The sequence below is a fragment of the Mastomys coucha genome, unplaced genomic scaffold (genome assembly GCF_008632895.1).
Source record: "Mastomys coucha isolate ucsf_1 unplaced genomic scaffold, UCSF_Mcou_1 pScaffold21, whole genome shotgun sequence".
In the NCBI taxonomy this organism is placed as follows: domain Eukaryota; kingdom Metazoa; phylum Chordata; class Mammalia; order Rodentia; family Muridae; genus Mastomys; species Mastomys coucha.
The window spans coordinates 148,896,211-148,912,654 of NW_022196904.1; the positions used below are offsets into that span (position 1 = coordinate 148,896,211).

A 16,444-nucleotide genomic window follows, 5' to 3' on the forward strand; every position below is an offset into this window, starting at 1 on the left:
CTGTGGTGGGTGTTAAGACCTAGGTGGACAAACTGCTTCAAGGCCTTGGGGCAACTGATCATGGTGGCTCACGCCTTTGATCTTAGCACTCTGGAAGCAGAGGCAGGTGGATCTTCGAGGCCAGCCTGGTCTACACAGCAACTTCCAGGTCAGCCAGGGCTATACAGTGAGGTCCTGTTTCAAAACCAAACCAAACCAAACCAAACCAAACCAAACCAAACCAAACCAAACCAAACGAGACTGAAAAAGCCCATGGGGAGTTTTCAACATAGGCTAGTAAGTGTGCAGACAACCCTGTCACACCTCTGCCAGTCGACACTTCTGCCACCACAGGTGAATGTGTGGACTCTAACCGCCTTGCTAGAGAGACTTTGCTTTAGAAGTTTAATTCCTTCTTTTTAATCTTTGATCTTTGCTATTCTTTGGTAATTTCTATGCTTGCTTCTTTCTTCTTTCTTTCTTTCTTTCTTTCTTTCTTCCTTCCTTCCTTCCTCTCTCTTTCCTGCCTTTGTTCCTTTCTCCCTCCCTCCCTCCCTCCCTCCCTCCCTCCTTCCCTCCTTCCCTCCCTCCTTCCTTCCTTTCCTCCCTGCCTCCCCTTCCTTCCTTCCTTCCTTCCTTCCTTCCTCCCTCCCTCCCTCCCTCCCTCCCTCCCTCCCTTCCTTCCTTCCTTCCTTTGACAGGTTCATGCTATGGAGCTCAGGTTGTCTTTGAACTCACAATCCTTTGGTCTCAGTCTCGCTACAGCTGGTGTTACAGGTAGGTACCACCACACTCAGCTTAGAATCATCCCTCTTCAAAACCCAGGCTGAATGTCGAGAACAGCCACTGTTCCCCTCTCTTAGGACTAATCTCAGGCACACAGACGCCTCCTAAAATCCTGCCATATTCAGCTGTTCCTCAAGGCAAAGAATTGTCTTGAAGACTAACATGAAAGACACCAGGACACAGCAAGGCTTTTTTTCATTCCTCTCCACCCCTTTTTGTGTCTTGTGTCCTGTCCGGTCCCACTTCTCCACTCTTTGATTCCTAAGCCAGGAGTGAGTGTTGACACAGGGCCACGTTGGCAGTCACAAGGTCTCCCTGCCACTGAGTCAGAAACTAAGAGATATTGAAGACTGGTTTCCTGTAATAAAATGGAGCCCTTGGACTATGTCAGAGGAAAAGAATGCCAGAAGAAACCACCTTTCTTGAGCTTCCTAGGTAGGAGGGATACTCCCTGTGTCAAGTACAAGAATGGCAGAGATGCTATGTGTGTGGCCATGGGACCAGGTCCAGCTATGCAACTATTTCACATTTAAAGGGCCAGCTACTCAGAAAAATGTTATGGGGAGCTGTAGGCTATTGCATCTCTTCACATCTTTGGCAATTCTCCGTGCCTCCAACCCTTTCCAGTCTTGCTACTGCTTTCTGATGGAACACATCTTCAGACTCAGTAGGGGGATACATCGAGCAATACCTTAAGATGTTTCAGGTCAAGACGCTGGGTGAACCTGAGTGGGGGAGGCTGAAGTAAACCTAAGTGCAGGTCAAGAACACAAGCTCTGGAGTATTCTTGCTCTTAGCACTTTGCAAAGAGCAAAGCAGATGTGGGCTGTGGATGAACACGTGTGTGCCCTGAAGCCAGTGACCCTGTAGGTCACCAGATGCCTGTGATGGCATCCGTAGCCCATCAGCTGGCTGGTTTCCTTGCTGAATTCCTTTAGAGGGATGTCAATAATAGATGGTAAAAGGCAGTTAAAACCCAAAGAGGGGACTGAGTTTTCCTAGCAAGCAGCAGCAGCAGCAGCAGAGAGGGCAGTTTTCTGCAAGGGAGGGGTGAACTCAGGACACAGAGGCCTGCATATGTGAAGCCTGACTTTGAGTTTACTAGCATTTCACCAGGATATTCTCTCAAGTTAAACTCAGATGAATAATGACAAAGAGAAGGAAGGAAGGAAGGAAGGAAGGAAGGAAGGAAGGAAGGAAGGAAGGAAGGAAGGAAGGAAAGAAGGAAGAAAGGAAGGAAGGAAGAGAAAGAGAAATGAATAAAGAAAGGAAGGAAGAAGGTAAGAAAGGAAGAAAGAAAGAAAGAAAGAAAGGAAGAAGGGAAGAAAGAGAGAAAGAGAAAGCAAGGCTTCCCCTGGCTTTGTAACAGCTGTTGAGACCTCCATTAATCATGCATTGTTTGTTGGGGTGAAGCAGGTAGGGCAATTAGCTTGTGGGCAGCAGCTGAGGCCCTTTTGTACAGCAGGGGAGTACAAAGTTAGGAGGGAGTGCCTCAGGGTCTGATAAAGTGGAATCCTCACATGCCTTTCCACCTGCATACCTGTTCTGTCAAAACCTCAATTCATCATTAGTCTTAAGCTCCCCAGTGTACTCCTCATCCCTGGTTTAGGAGAACATAGGAAGTCTAAGCACAGAAATGGGGTGAACATGAAAATCTCAGAGTCTATCTCCTCACCCCTTCCTATCCACAATGTTCCCACTGTCTCTTTCCCCGAGAGCTCTGAAATTCCTTTTTAGAATAAAGAACAACTGAGCTTTAACCGTTCTGCAGTACCCTCTTAGTAACTAACTATACAACACCACCCTCCCGTCTACGGATGCTAGGCAGCTTCTCACCCTACTTAGATAACTAAGAAAGTACGGTATCCAAAGGCCGCTCAGTGGGTTCCCAGGATAGGAATAAAGAGAGGTTATTCTATCTGCCTTGAAGAATAGCAAGTATAGCTGTGGTTCCCACCCTGGTAGGGAGCGGTCCTCACTGTACCTGTTGGCCAGAAGCTGGGATCTGGTTCCTGAAGGTGAGGTCAGGTAGATGGCCAGGTCACCCCTCCGTGGGTGTGTGATGGTAATACGCACAACTACGTGCTCCAGGTAATTGACGTGATGGTTGGGATTATCCGAGCAGCCTGAGGCTTTGTAGATGGAGCGCACTGCACTGTTTGGGCGGATGGTCCTGGCAGGAGGGAGAATATGGAGTTTGAACAAAATAAATCAGTGGGCCTCAGGGCCTGAAATGAGAGTACAAGACACAGGCAGCAGCTGGCCACTGGGTATTAGGAGACAACAGTGCCAGACACTCAAATAACTGGGTCATTTAAAGGGAAAGATGCAAGTGGGAGGAGATGGGGAGCCAAGGGACTTTTATCTGTAATAAGTGCTAGGTAAATAAATATTGATTAACTACCCCACCCCTTTATTTTTTGCTTTCTCACTCTGTTCCATGAAAGAGATAAATGGGGAAAATCTTAAAACAAAACCAAACCACAACTTTATCCTATTTTCATTTTGCTTACATTTCCTCCAGGATTATAAGGCTTTACGTTCATCACAAGCCATAAATATAGTTCACAAAGTTTCTCAGACTGAGAGGTTTCTGACAAGAAAGCTAAGAACTCTAGAAAAGCCGCTGAGATGAATGCTGTTCTTTGGATCAAGTACCCAGGAACGACTTCACATACTGCTGGGCAAAAACTGCAAATACAGCCTCTGAGTGTGTGTAGCTAACACTGGAGAACAGGCCCCATAACTCTCATGACTCGGCAATCAAATTTGCAATTTAATCATACACTTTGGAGATCTATATAGTATGTGGTTAAGTTCAAGGAACATAAAGATCTGGAGAACTCTTGCTTCAACAAGCAAGGACATTGACAAGTAGGAAATCTAAAACAGCCCATGAGTACAGGGCTTCCCTTGGTCAGGATGCTTCCCTTTGAAGGGTCTTTGGGTATAACATTCTATCTCAACTACTCTAGAAAGAAGCAGCAGATAGATGCATCTAGCTTCCATGATTTACAGCAGTTGCACAAGCATCGTTTTGGGGCTGGCCAGGCTTCGGCTAAGGCAGCAAGCATTACTTGATTTGTCGGTCCGTGCTCTCCACACACACGTGCTGCTGAGGGACAGTTGTCCACTTCTCTGCCTCCATCACCATGGCTTCTGCATCCATCAGTCCAAATCCATAGAGATGGCTCACTGTGGAAGGCAAGAGGTAGGTCAGTTTTACTGTGGCTAGATCTACCTTTGCTATACCCACAGACTCACTCTGCCATTCAGCAAAGACTCTAGCCATAACCTAGGGGATCCTGACTCTCGGTCTAGCAAGACTTGAGAAGCAAAACAAATGATCATAGTTGCACAACAAGATCAATGTGCATCATTCACTGATTCTGTAATATTACTAGCAATATGATGATCATGTATGAATTGTTCCTACATGTTAGATACTAGTCTATACATTATATTTAGTCCTTCCAACTATCCCAAGGTGTTAGTGTGATTACTGTCATCTCTCATGGATGAAGAAACCAAAATGCAGAGAGACCTATCTCCAAACTGACCTGATGAGTGACTCAGTGGCCAAGCTGGATTCCAATCCATACTATTTGGATCCAAGACCCATTTGTACTAAATCATTTGAATTAAAAATGAGGACATCCTTGATTTTTACAAGATAAAATTACTAATAGCTTTTAAGAAAAATGATAACATATATAATTTCTCAGTGTGGGTAGAACTCACAAGTAAGAAATGTCAACTTTCTGACATATCTAGTAATTAGGATTATATACCCCCAAAGGCATAAATCATTACCTTTCCTTTAGCATATAAAAATTCAGTGAATTATATGCATAAAATATTTGGAGGTTTTTAGACTTTTATATCAGCTTCTTGTCTTAGAGTCCATTAGTTTTCAATTAGATTATGATCTGATCTAAGCTGTCTAGAGATGAATTTGATGTAACTGTCTCCAAAATGTCAAAGACAGAATTAGTTTACTGATGGCACAGATACACGTGCAGTTCCCTCTAAAAATACTTTAAAATCCCTGTAGAATATGCAAAATATCCATTTTGATTTAAACTACAGTCATATCTTTATCATCAACACAAAGTTAAACTTCTGATTTTTCTTGAAAAGTTTTTTATTATTGCACTAACTATTTTATGAACAATTTTTATGAACCATACCTGCCCATTTCTATGTGTTGCTTAAATTCATAGTTATTTAGGATACTGTGCACATTTGAAAGCAGCCTCCTCACTGAGCGTTTGCTCCACAGAAGCCCCTCTGTTCCAGAGTCTGGTGAAAACCTTACTAACTTTACCTATATGAAGCCCTTGGTCTAACTTTCTTTATTCCTCTTTTGCACAGAACAGACTCTGTGTACTCTCTGCACTCCCGAGCATCTAGCTGATTCTTCTACTTCCTGAAGTGTTCTGGGATCAATAAAGTCAAGAGTTTCACTGAAATCCCGCCAATGTAGTCCAGCAGTCTTCTTTGCAGTCCTATAACTTGTGAACCCACCTGCCTTTCTGCTCACCCCCTCACTCTCCATCCCCTGATCTCTCTGCCCATCCTCCCTCCCTTGGGGTCTCTGTGTGACAGGCATTGCGCAATGCAGAATGCTTTAAAGCTTTATCACTGATAACTGATAATTAACTCATCAGCTATTATGTGTCCTAAAGCTGCAGCTTCATTGTAAAATGCTCAATAGAGCAAGTGGCCTGATGCTCTTTTATATCCAAAATTGGTGATAGTTTGATTCATGCTGTTTGATAATGGTATAATACTTAGCGAACAAGATGAGTGAAAACAAGAAATAAAAGCTGAAAGGATATGACTGTTGTTAGGTATGGTGGAGGAGAAGGTTTATTGTAGACAAAACAGACAGCAAAACCAGAGGTAGGGACATCTGGGAGAATTCAGAGTGGATCATGCCCCGAGCCACGTGAGGCAAGGTCAAGTAGGGGAGAGGGCAGAACAGCTGCTGACCAAGAGACTGGCCAAGAGAATAGACAAAAAGATCAGGTAACCAAAACAGCTAGATTATATAGGGAAAGGCAGTGGGAGGACGAGCAGTTGAGCCCAATACCTGGCCTGGAGAGTGAGTTATGGGGCATGCCAGCCAGAGGGCACTTCGAGAGGTAGAGACTGAGGGATGTTGGGAGAACGTGGCAGGGGGCCAGATCCACTTTTCTATGGTAAATAGGCACCTCAGCCATTTGTTCTGAGTTTGAGACCTAACACAAAATGAAATCTTTTAGCCATAGTTTCTTTGTTTTAGGATATTATGAAGTAACCTGCCATGGCTCATTCAGTAGTATTATACAACTTCTCAGGTGAAAAAACCCACATATTGTTTTATAATCAGGTTCCAAGCCAGATAGGCCATACCAACTATATAAAAACAATTTTATCTTGTCATGGCAAGAAAACATATATTTAAAACTTTTATTATTTATGAATTTTTATTAAAATGCTTTTCTTCATTTAAAAGCAAGTTGATTGTAAAATATCTTAAGTATACCAAGGAAAGTGTACGAACAAATGAAGTCATTAGTAACCTCAACCAAATGGGTAACTCCTATGAATAATACTGATACTTTGTTTCAGTTTGATCATGTTATATAAAGTTATTAAAAAGAGAAAGAGGAATAGCAAATATAAGAGAAATACCAAATGGGAATGCATGTGAAGACTGAGGGCAAGAAGGGCAAAACAGCTAACAGGAGAGTTTCATTCTAGTCTTCTAGTCCATGGTCAGAAACCACAGTTTATATTAACCCATGCTATGTTTTATAAGGGGGCTGGCTGACTCTTTGAGCACAGAGATAATAAGGCGATAGAAAAGTCCAAATTACCCTGGTTTGTTCATACTATATGCATGTACTAAAACACTACACTCTCCTCAGAAATATGAACAGCTATTATTACATGCTCATTAACAAGAATTTTTTTTGAAAAGGACTCTAAGAGAAGGTCAAGCATAAAGAAATAAAGTGATGGAGATCTTTTGAGAATCCCCCCTTATTTAACCATTGCCCACAAGCCCAATATCCTTTTATTACACATAATCTTAAGTATTTTCTTTCCCTGGGGAAGCTGAATTTTTATCAACAGTGCTATGCTAAGTTTTCTACCCCTGTCAAGTATCCCCTATACTTCTGATTTTAAATTAGCATAACTTATAATTTTATTTCAGCTCAGGTAATAAGATTTAAAGTTTGATTGGCATGTTGAGGGTGTGAAGGGGAGGATGTGTGGGAGAGCATAGCTCTGGAAGGTCACTTAGACTCCTTGGACAGTTCTATCTAGGAGCTCCTGAATGTAGTTCAACTATGTTTCTCATGTTCCTCTGTATGGGCCTACCCCAAACCTGTCCAACTAACACTCACTAGGGCACATTAATGACAAGGGTCATCAAATATCACCTCTTAGATATGTTAGACAGCCTCTTGAATTAAGTAGACAAGCACCTTGAGCCATTATGAATGACTATATGTTTGTTTCTTCTTCCAGTTCCATTCCTACCTTCTAGGGACATGGTTTGTTCATGAAGCACTCAAGATAGATGTAAAGAAAGAGGTTGAGGAGCTCAACAGAAAAACAAACAAGGAAAAAAACATTAGACTAGTGTCAATCAAGTGGAAACTCAAATAGACCAATGGAAGTTGTTGAGTTGTAATGGTGATTTTTTGTATTTCAAAACACTCAGAAATGTCTAAGAAAGTGATACACAACTGAAGAAAAATATGATGTTAATTCTTTTTATCTGTGAATTTTTCTTGTTGGCAATCCATCAACTCTGTGCAGCAGTTAGGCCATTATTTGTTTTGTTGATAAATACCAATGAGGAAATAATTAGACAGGGAATGTATTGGACAGATAAGCTGTTTAAAAATGTGGTGTCAGGAGGGGAAATAACACTGAGCATCTTGGAAACAGTAATGATTCTTAAAATACAATGTAAACTTTTCACACTCAAAATCACTTCAAATTCAGAAATGCTGATTTTCTTTATGTGAGTTACATTTTCACTTGCCTGCCCATCTCCACTGATGAGCCACAAAGCACAGGGTGTAATTTTTCCAGCATTGGCAAGGTGTTTTGTTTATATAAATACTTATGAGATGAAGGAAAAGAACAGGTATAAAGTTATGAACTTACCAGTATCAGGTAAGTGTATTAGAAAACAGTAATGGAGATACAGAACTTTGTTTCTTCCTCTTTAACTTTTGGCAAGTCATTAATAACTTTTGAAATTTACTTAAGAGTCAAGGCACACAGTTTATGCATTTACCATGGTGGCAAATGGACTGTGAAAACAGATGGCTGTGGCAGAGCCACTCTATTGCTAAAGGATACTTATTAATTATGCACCTCATGCCAACCTCTGAACAAAACATAAGCCTGAAAATGATTTCACAAGATCAAGTAGAACTTATTCTGTGCAAGAAATAAAACTTCTGTAAGCAGGTTATTATTATTAATATGATTAGGGATTCCAACGAGAAGCTTCCATGCCTGTGAGCAGAGTGAGCAAATATCCACTTCCAACACAACAATAGCTAATATTCAAAAATCAATTGTTATAAGGATATTGAGGGAACAAGGCATGCGCATAAAAAGTCCTTAGTGATCTTGAATGGCAAAGCTGTCAGTGTATTTCAGGAAAAAAAATTCTTTTAGTGGTGTGAGAAAGGGTCAACTCTGATCCAGTATATTGCGGAGGTGGGAGCTGAATATTGCACATCACTTGAATGTGTCTCTTTGGACTGTGTGCCCATTTACGCCTTTGTATGTGTAAGTTAGCTATGGAGAATTCATAAAAAGGCTTCTTGCAAGCAGCTCAACTTGCAAAAAGTAGCATTGTCTAGTTCTGGAAGCTCAATGAGTTTAATTCAGAGTTATCTAAAAGCTTAGTGGCTTGAAACAACCATACAGACAAGAGAAGGCAGGAGGACTGATAATACCCTCTGGCAGGTGTATTTCCATTTTCTGATGAGACCAAAAGTGCTGAGAGAAGCTAATCACTGAGCACTGAGTAAGTAACCATGTGATTTGAAAGCAGATACTGTTAATTTAAGCAATGGCTGTAGCTAGTAGTCTTCAAAACCAGGTTTTAAAGAAAGCTAGGAAGTTCACGAGAGATGAAAAATAAATGAAGTTTCTGTGCACAAAAGGCATAGCATTTTTTTTCTTGAAATTTTTTTCTAAGTTTTTTGAGCTTCCTGAGGTGATTGAGGGCTTTTCTGCTACCAGCTGTCAGATGTGTAAAATACCTTGTGCTATCCAGTGCCAAAAACATAACAAGCATCCAACACACAGGCGTTCCTAAAGGAGCCTTGAAGAGATGTAATAATTTGCTTGTGACTGAAGGATCATGCAAATAAAGTGAGTAGCATCTATCCACGAGAGCCTTTGAAATTTACCAGGAAGAAATCTAACAGGAAGGTCCAGCTGTCATCTTCCAGTGAAACCTGATAGATTTCTCTCCAGATAGAGGTCTAAAGGGATTAAGTGTCCAGGTTGACTCAGGATTATCTTGACCCCTCTTCTCTCTCTCTCTCTCTCTCTCTCTCTCTCTCTCTCTCTCTCTCTCTCTTTCTCCCTCTCTCCCTCTCTCTCACACACTCTCCCTCCCTCTCTCTCCTTCTGCTTCCTCCTCTTCTTCCTCCTCCTCTTCTTCCTCCTATTTCATTTTGAGGTAGGGTTTCTCTGTGTAGCCCTGGCTGTTCCTGAACTTGCTCTGTAGACCAAGGTGGCCTTGAACACAGAGAACTTGCTTCTCTGCCTCTGCTTCCCAAGTGTTGTGATTCAAGGAATGAACCACCATACCTGGTTTCTAGTTTGACTTGAAAATAAAAAGTTTGTTGCCCTGGGAAATATATCGTCTTGGAAAGCCTAAGAGCTGCTGCTGAGGAGTGGTACAGGGCTCCCATCTCTTACTATCCATCACTTGGCAGCCAGAACCAAGGTTGTGCTATGCTGAGCATAATCACTAAGGTGTAGAACATGGTTCAAGTATTTGACAATTTGGAATTTGACTTCAATGTAGTTCATCACTACAAAATGAATGTACTTAACCTAAAATCCCAAATCTGAAGTTCAGTTCAAAAATATGAACTTCTGTAGAAGTGACATGTGTTTGATGGGTAATCCCAAATATGGCCTTATGCAACAAGTTGCAGTCAAAATGCAGGGGCATTATGGTGTTATATATGATTACATTTGAATCATGTATAAGGTTTCCAGAAAACATAAACAAATTTCTTGATTACACTTGGGCCTTCTCCTCATGACTCTACATTATGTATATGCAAGTATCTCCAAGTCCAAGTCTAATCCCAAGGATAAGGCACACTAAGCCTGCTTAAGCTAATAATTGGCCTAATTAGTTATTATGTTGTTGTCTATTTAACATCATCCTGAACAGGGAGAGCCTCCCCCAAATCAGAAAATTATCTGTTTTCTCAGCCAAACATGAGGTGAGGCAATAATGCTGATATATAGTGAATAACAATTAAAAGCATCAAAGTGGATAATTACTTCAAGTATAAAAGTATTTCCAAAGAGTAAGAAATCATTCAAAAAGACAATAGCTGTAAATTAAGCTGCCACAGCCTGGTATACAGTAAATTCTTCCAAGACAGCATCAACATATATATATATGCATATGCAAATATATATATATATATATATATATATATATATACATCAATCGCATATAGTTATGAGGTAAACTAAGTAGAAAGCATCCACTTATGCTCTGATGGATGCATAGGCTTTAGTTAGATGCAGAAGCCAGGACTGAGTCAATGAGGTGGACATGATCTTCTTCGGCTCACTGATGATGCCAGAACCTTCTACAAGAACCACCAGAATCAGTGACTTGTAAAAGTGTGGACAGCAGGGGATGAGAGGAGTAGAAATACCACAGGGATAGTGGGATGGACCCCACCATGGGAGAAATGAATGTTGCCCATGCCTGTTAGATGTCATCTACCATCAATCAATTTACTAGTAAGGAAGACTAGAATAAAAGTAATTTATCTCAATTCCTAGCTTGAGGGAGGCCATTTGATCTCTCTCTCTCTCTCTCTTTCTCTCTATCTCTCTCTCTCTCTCTCTCTCTCTCTCTCTCTCTCTCTCTTCTCTCTCTCTCTCTCTTCTCTCTCTCTCTGTGTGTGTGTATGTATGTGTGTGTTTTGGGGGGGGCAGTGTGTAGAAATCTGAACTAAAGATCAAAGAACTGCCTGCAGCTGTTTGAGTCCTAGCATCTTCGTGTTGTTTGATCCTCAATGTTCTAAACCTCATTCTCTGAGGAGTTGTCCCAACTAGGGAGCACTTCTTGCACCCACTAATCAAATGTCAGGAAGGGGAGGAAGAGGGTCTGGGGTAGAGTCTTAAGGCACTATGTTCTGTGTGCATAATGTTAACACCTAATTACTGCTCTTTTCAAGCAAAAATGAGCAGTGGAATATGAAAATAGCATATGTAAGTTTTGAGGGTAAGAAGATGATGAGAGAGCTCTTCATGTTCCTGATGTTTGAGTGCTGCAGCTGAGCATCTGGGACAGGTGTTCTCAGCATCAACATGGATTTCTTTGTCTGCTCCACTTCATCAGAGAAGGTCTACATCACAGACTCCATGTGGAAGTGTCAGGAGCTTCTTAGGGAAGAGAAAGTTCCAACAACTTCTTTTGCCCCATGGTATAAAGTGCAGTCTCCAGTGTGGTGTGTGTGTGTATGTGTGTTTGTGTGTGGAGGGGGTGTGCAACAAAGCAGCTGGAATCTGCATTCTGCTACACGGCTTGTTTTTGTTTTTCCCTTGTTCTTCATGAAATCCCAGGCTATAGTAACAACTCCAAACATGCCAGCCTGCACCAGTGCTGCTGACAGCTTGCACAGGGATGGTTTCCAGATACTTGTCTGTCTGTTGGGGCTGCACTTCAAAGCTCCCCTTGGGATGGGCTTCCTTAGCAGCTGTAGGTAGTCAGATGGTCTCATCATTACAAAGCTGAATAGTCAGAGTTTAGAAAACATTCTGGCCTCTCTCTTACACATTATGCATATGTGTGTGCATACACATATACACAGTATATTATAGAAGCATATATAGAAAAAGATATTTACTGTTTGTCTAACTTATGGCACTCTCTCTATGTAAAGTAAAAAAAGGTCAAATTGTTTTTTTTTTTATGTCCTGTTCTCATTCATTTGTTCCCAACATGGTTGTAATAAGCAAATAATTTCTAAGGTGCTGAAATATTTCTTAAGCAGAGGTGGGGAAACTAGTTTGTCAGTTTGGGAAGATCCAGTGTAGCCTAGGGCATATCTGGATGATAGTTTTGCTTGTTTGTAGGAAAATACAATTATCTCTAGACAATGATGAGAAGACTAAAATAATGCACCCCAATAGTTCATGGTGCAAGGCCAGAGGATAGTTGTACTGAGCACATGTCTGGTCCCAGACTGTGTTTTCCTGGTGTGAGAACTGAGCCACTGACCACAGTGATATTCATCTCAATAGAGAAAGTGCTAAGATTTGGTCATTGGTCATCCCAGCCATTTACAGATCCTTTGGCTCACCTGGCTCCAAGCCATTGCTCACTGGATGAACCCAAGCCACACAGCTGGGCTCCTCCCCCTCCTTGCAGGAAAGCTAGCTGACTTCCAGTGCTGCACTTGTCAGCCCCATTCCTTTCCTTCTCTGGGTCCTTAAAAACACTCTTTGTTGAGCTGAAAGGGTTTGTAGCCCCTTAGGACGAACAACAATATGAACTAACCAGTACCTCCAGAGCTCCCAGGAACTAAACCACCAACCAAGAATACACATAACTCCAGCTGCATATGTAGCAGAGGATGGCCTAGTCAGTCATCAATGGGAGGAGAGGTCCTTCGTCCTGGGAAGTATCTATGCCCCAGTGTAGGGGAATGCCAGGGCCAGGAAGCAGGAGAGGGTGGCTTGGTGAGCAGGAGGAGGGGAGAGGCAATAGAGGGGTTTTCAGAGGGGAAACTAGGAAAGGGGAGAACATTTGAAATGTAAATAAACAAAATATCTAATAAAAATAAAATAAAATAATCACTCCTTTACAAGGAGTGGGAAACACAACAAAATTCAGCTGAGAAAGAAAACAAGAGCAGTGGGGTAGAAACAAGAAGGAGAGGAGTGTGGGGGTATAGAGGGGGAGGAGGGAAACCAGGAGGAGAGGGAGAGAAAGTGTCTGAGGTGGACCCTTCCTTTCAGAGCTCTCAAAGAACTATTTTCAGGGAGTCTTAGGAATGTCTAGGGTTAAAGGAGGAAGAGAAGATTCAGTGACAAAAGCTATCTTTGCATCAAAGGAAGCACAAAGATAGGAGGACTGGCCATATCAGTAGCAAGAGGAGGTAAGAGACTATGGTCAGCAAGATATCTACAGAGCCTGTTCACAGAGCAGGGAGTGGACATGGGCCTGTAGGGAAGCAGAGCAATGAGGCAGTTTGTTCAGACCATTAGGACACTCTACTCCTGTAAGGACAGAATATGGCAGAAACATAACCCTAGTATATCTCTCCTTCAAGAAGAGCAAGGTGACATTTGAAACAGAGGGTCAGGATCCACCTGGCAGAGCCTGTGAGAAATTGTGAAAGATTGTGACAACTGATAAGGATAAAGTGTTTAGAGTAAGTTCTTTATCAAACTATAGGATAATATACATTTTGAGAGAGGTTTTACACACACACACACACACACACACACACACACACACACACTCACACACACACACGAGATATGCTAGTGCTCAGCCACCTCTATTTGTATTTCTTTAAACTTCTAGTGATGCTTAGGGACACTCCTTTAGGGCTAGCCTGGTTAAATAGGCTTTGCCGCCAGGACAGCATATGAGCATGATTCTCCAGTGCCTTCTCCTTTATCACAAAGCACACGCCAGTAGAATGGGAAGCACAGTATGCAGCGCCAATATTTTTTAGTGAGCACTAACTTGGATACTGTTTATTTTCCTCTAAAAACATTAATACGATTTTATAAATTAGAATATGATTATATTCTTTCTCCTACTTCAAGCCTAGATAATTACTTCTTTAGATGTATGTTACTTAAGGTGGCAATTCCATAAATTATTAGGATAGAGTCAGAGCTTTCCTGATGAGGTAAAACAAACAGATAAACAAACAAATAAACTGAAAACCAAAGCAAAACAATATTCCTTCAATATAAAGCTAACTCTGTCACTGCAATGTACCAAATCAATGTAGGAATTGCATTGAGTTGCCTTGAAAGCTGAAGAATTTTATGCATTAAATATGCTTCTTAAAAATAATATATACCAGGATCAAGAGGTTGTTCAGCAATAAAGAACACTGGCTCCTCTTGCAGAGGACACAGGTTCGATCCCATGGCATGGGGTCTTCCAACCATCAGTAACTCCAGTTTCAGAGTATCTGATGAGCTTTCTGTCCTCTGAGGGTACCAGGCAGGCATGTACATGGTGAACAGACATATATGCAGGAAAAAACCCATATGCATAAAATAAAAAGTAAGGAAAAATATACACACAGATGAAATTCTAAACAAGAGAGGAATACTATATTACATATGTATTTTATTGCATGCCAGCTAATAAAATCTTAATCATATTAACAGGATATGTTATTCATATTATGCAGAAGAAATTAATTTTCATGGGTATTAGAAGAACATGTATGAAGGCCGGGACCCCACAGTTACGTCTTCAGAACCGCTTCTACATACACATATACTGGTTATTTTGCTTAGGAACACAGGATTTCTTTCAACTACGTTACTCAACTAAGTCTGAGTGAACTGCATAGAAACTGCACTCTTCTTCAAAACTCATTAAAATATCACACACAGAAGAAGAAAGATGTGAGGCTTGGAATGCAGTCTACCATCTGGCCCATCATGCCTTCCCCAGTTCTTGCTGAGAAATGACCTTCTTCAGCCATTTCTACCAGGAACTTTCCCTGCATGGGAAGAAGTTCATCTGGAAAAGATACTTTATTTTATAATCATCATTGGCTCAGTCATTTTTCTTTTTCATTAGATCCAAGAAGGCATGCATGGATGCAAGATGGACACGGAGTGCCAAGGAGCAATTTCCACTCTTGAACAATCACGATCCCCTTCCTTTTAGCTCTTTCAAGGATAACGGGGAATTCAGGGTATAACATTTCATGTGGTGTAACCCTATAAAATGAAGTCTGTTGTAACTATTATTGGGATAGGTGATGGAAGTTTAATTGCTCTGAAGTGCCATGGGCTAGCAAGACATGAACACGTGTAAGGAAAACAGAAGTCTGGAACAATTTATTTCACAACAGATGTATCCACATGGATTTTGCAGTGTGATTGCCTGGCATGTTACTACATCCTGCCAGCTAGCTGAAGTAGCCTTAGGAAGTAATGCATAGAATTGGTGGGGGACTAATCTATAGGATTTCTTTGTGACTTGGGATCTGGTCTGTGACAAAGACATATGCACCAATATCATTCTCGATAATGCCAAAAATGATGGGCTATGGTACCATTTTGAAAATGGGCTCCTGTAGGACTCCTTTGCCTTTTGTTCATCTTATGGAACATGAACCTATTGTGACAGTGCCCAGATAACAATCTCAGTGTGGATACAGCAAGTTACAATTTTTAACTCTGATGGGCTACATGTAAATGATGTTGCAGTGTGTGCCAGGGACATGGATGCCAGTGCCCAAACACAGGCATACATGAATTTCAGCAAAAGCACTTTTTTCCTGTTTTCCTTAACTCGTTTTCCCTCCATGCTTAGAGCTCTCTTTGTGGTAGAACCCCTTCTCTGTAGAAAAGATGACGTGTAGGGAAGCTCTGCTCAAGACAGATTGATGAGATCCACTACATGCTTCAAACAGAGCCTTTTCTCTCTGGCTCCAGTTTTTTTTGTAGCTGCCCATGGTGCTTTTTCTGATGATTCTTCACTCAAATAGGAATGGGATTCGACTGGACCCCCACGTGAAATAATCACCATTTAAATTCATGAAGTGTTGGTCTCATTTGATTGCATAAGAGGGTGAATGTGCACAAAAATATAAGGAGAAGGGTAATAAGAGTTTGATGTGGCACTTGCATTCACATAAGAACGGGAGATACGTCTTCAACTTCTGTTAAGAGCTAGTGATAGAGGCAGTGATGAACTAGCTATAAGGTAATAATGCAGGGCTACTCTATTGATGAGTAAGTTCTGAGAAAGTCAAGATTGAAGCAAAGGAAAGGCTAGTATGAGTGACATCAGAGACACTTGATTTGGGGAATGGCTTCCAGGTCAGGTTTAATTTCTACTCTACAACTCAGTCTGAATTCCTTTTGCAGGATTGTAACCTGCATGACCGACCAACAGCCCTGTCCAACATTCATAGGACATCTGTGACATCTAGTTATGTCCTGTGATGTCAAGTGATATGTGGCTGGAACACAGGGAGGATTTTAGACTTCTAAGATATATACTATTGGACTGCGGGACAATTCTGGACACAAAGCTAGGTCTCTGAAGGCACCTCGAAGGAAAAAATGGAAACAAATGACTTCAAACTATTATATTAAGATACCAAAAGAAAGCAGGTACACTGCAGCCCCTGGAGGCTTCAAAACACACACACACACACACACACACACACACACA

The 16,444-nt window shown here is 41.4% G+C and overlaps 1 protein-coding gene across 2 annotated transcripts in view; it reads right to left on the bottom strand.

The window, feature by feature from the left end:
• The window catches only part of Pcsk5 (proprotein convertase subtilisin/kexin type 5), a 416,074-nt gene that overhangs the window by 166,347 nt on the left and 233,283 nt on the right, over positions 1–16,444 (bottom strand). For both annotated transcript variants that reach the window (XM_031389877.1, XM_031389876.1), the window contains exons 11-12: positions 3,843–3,960; positions 2,750–2,938 (exon numbers count right to left, since the gene is read on the bottom strand). In XM_031389877.1, coding sequence (XP_031245737.1) covers positions 2,750–2,938; positions 3,843–3,960 — 307 coding nt within the window. The remainder of the gene's footprint in view (positions 1–2,749; positions 2,939–3,842; positions 3,961–16,444) is intronic.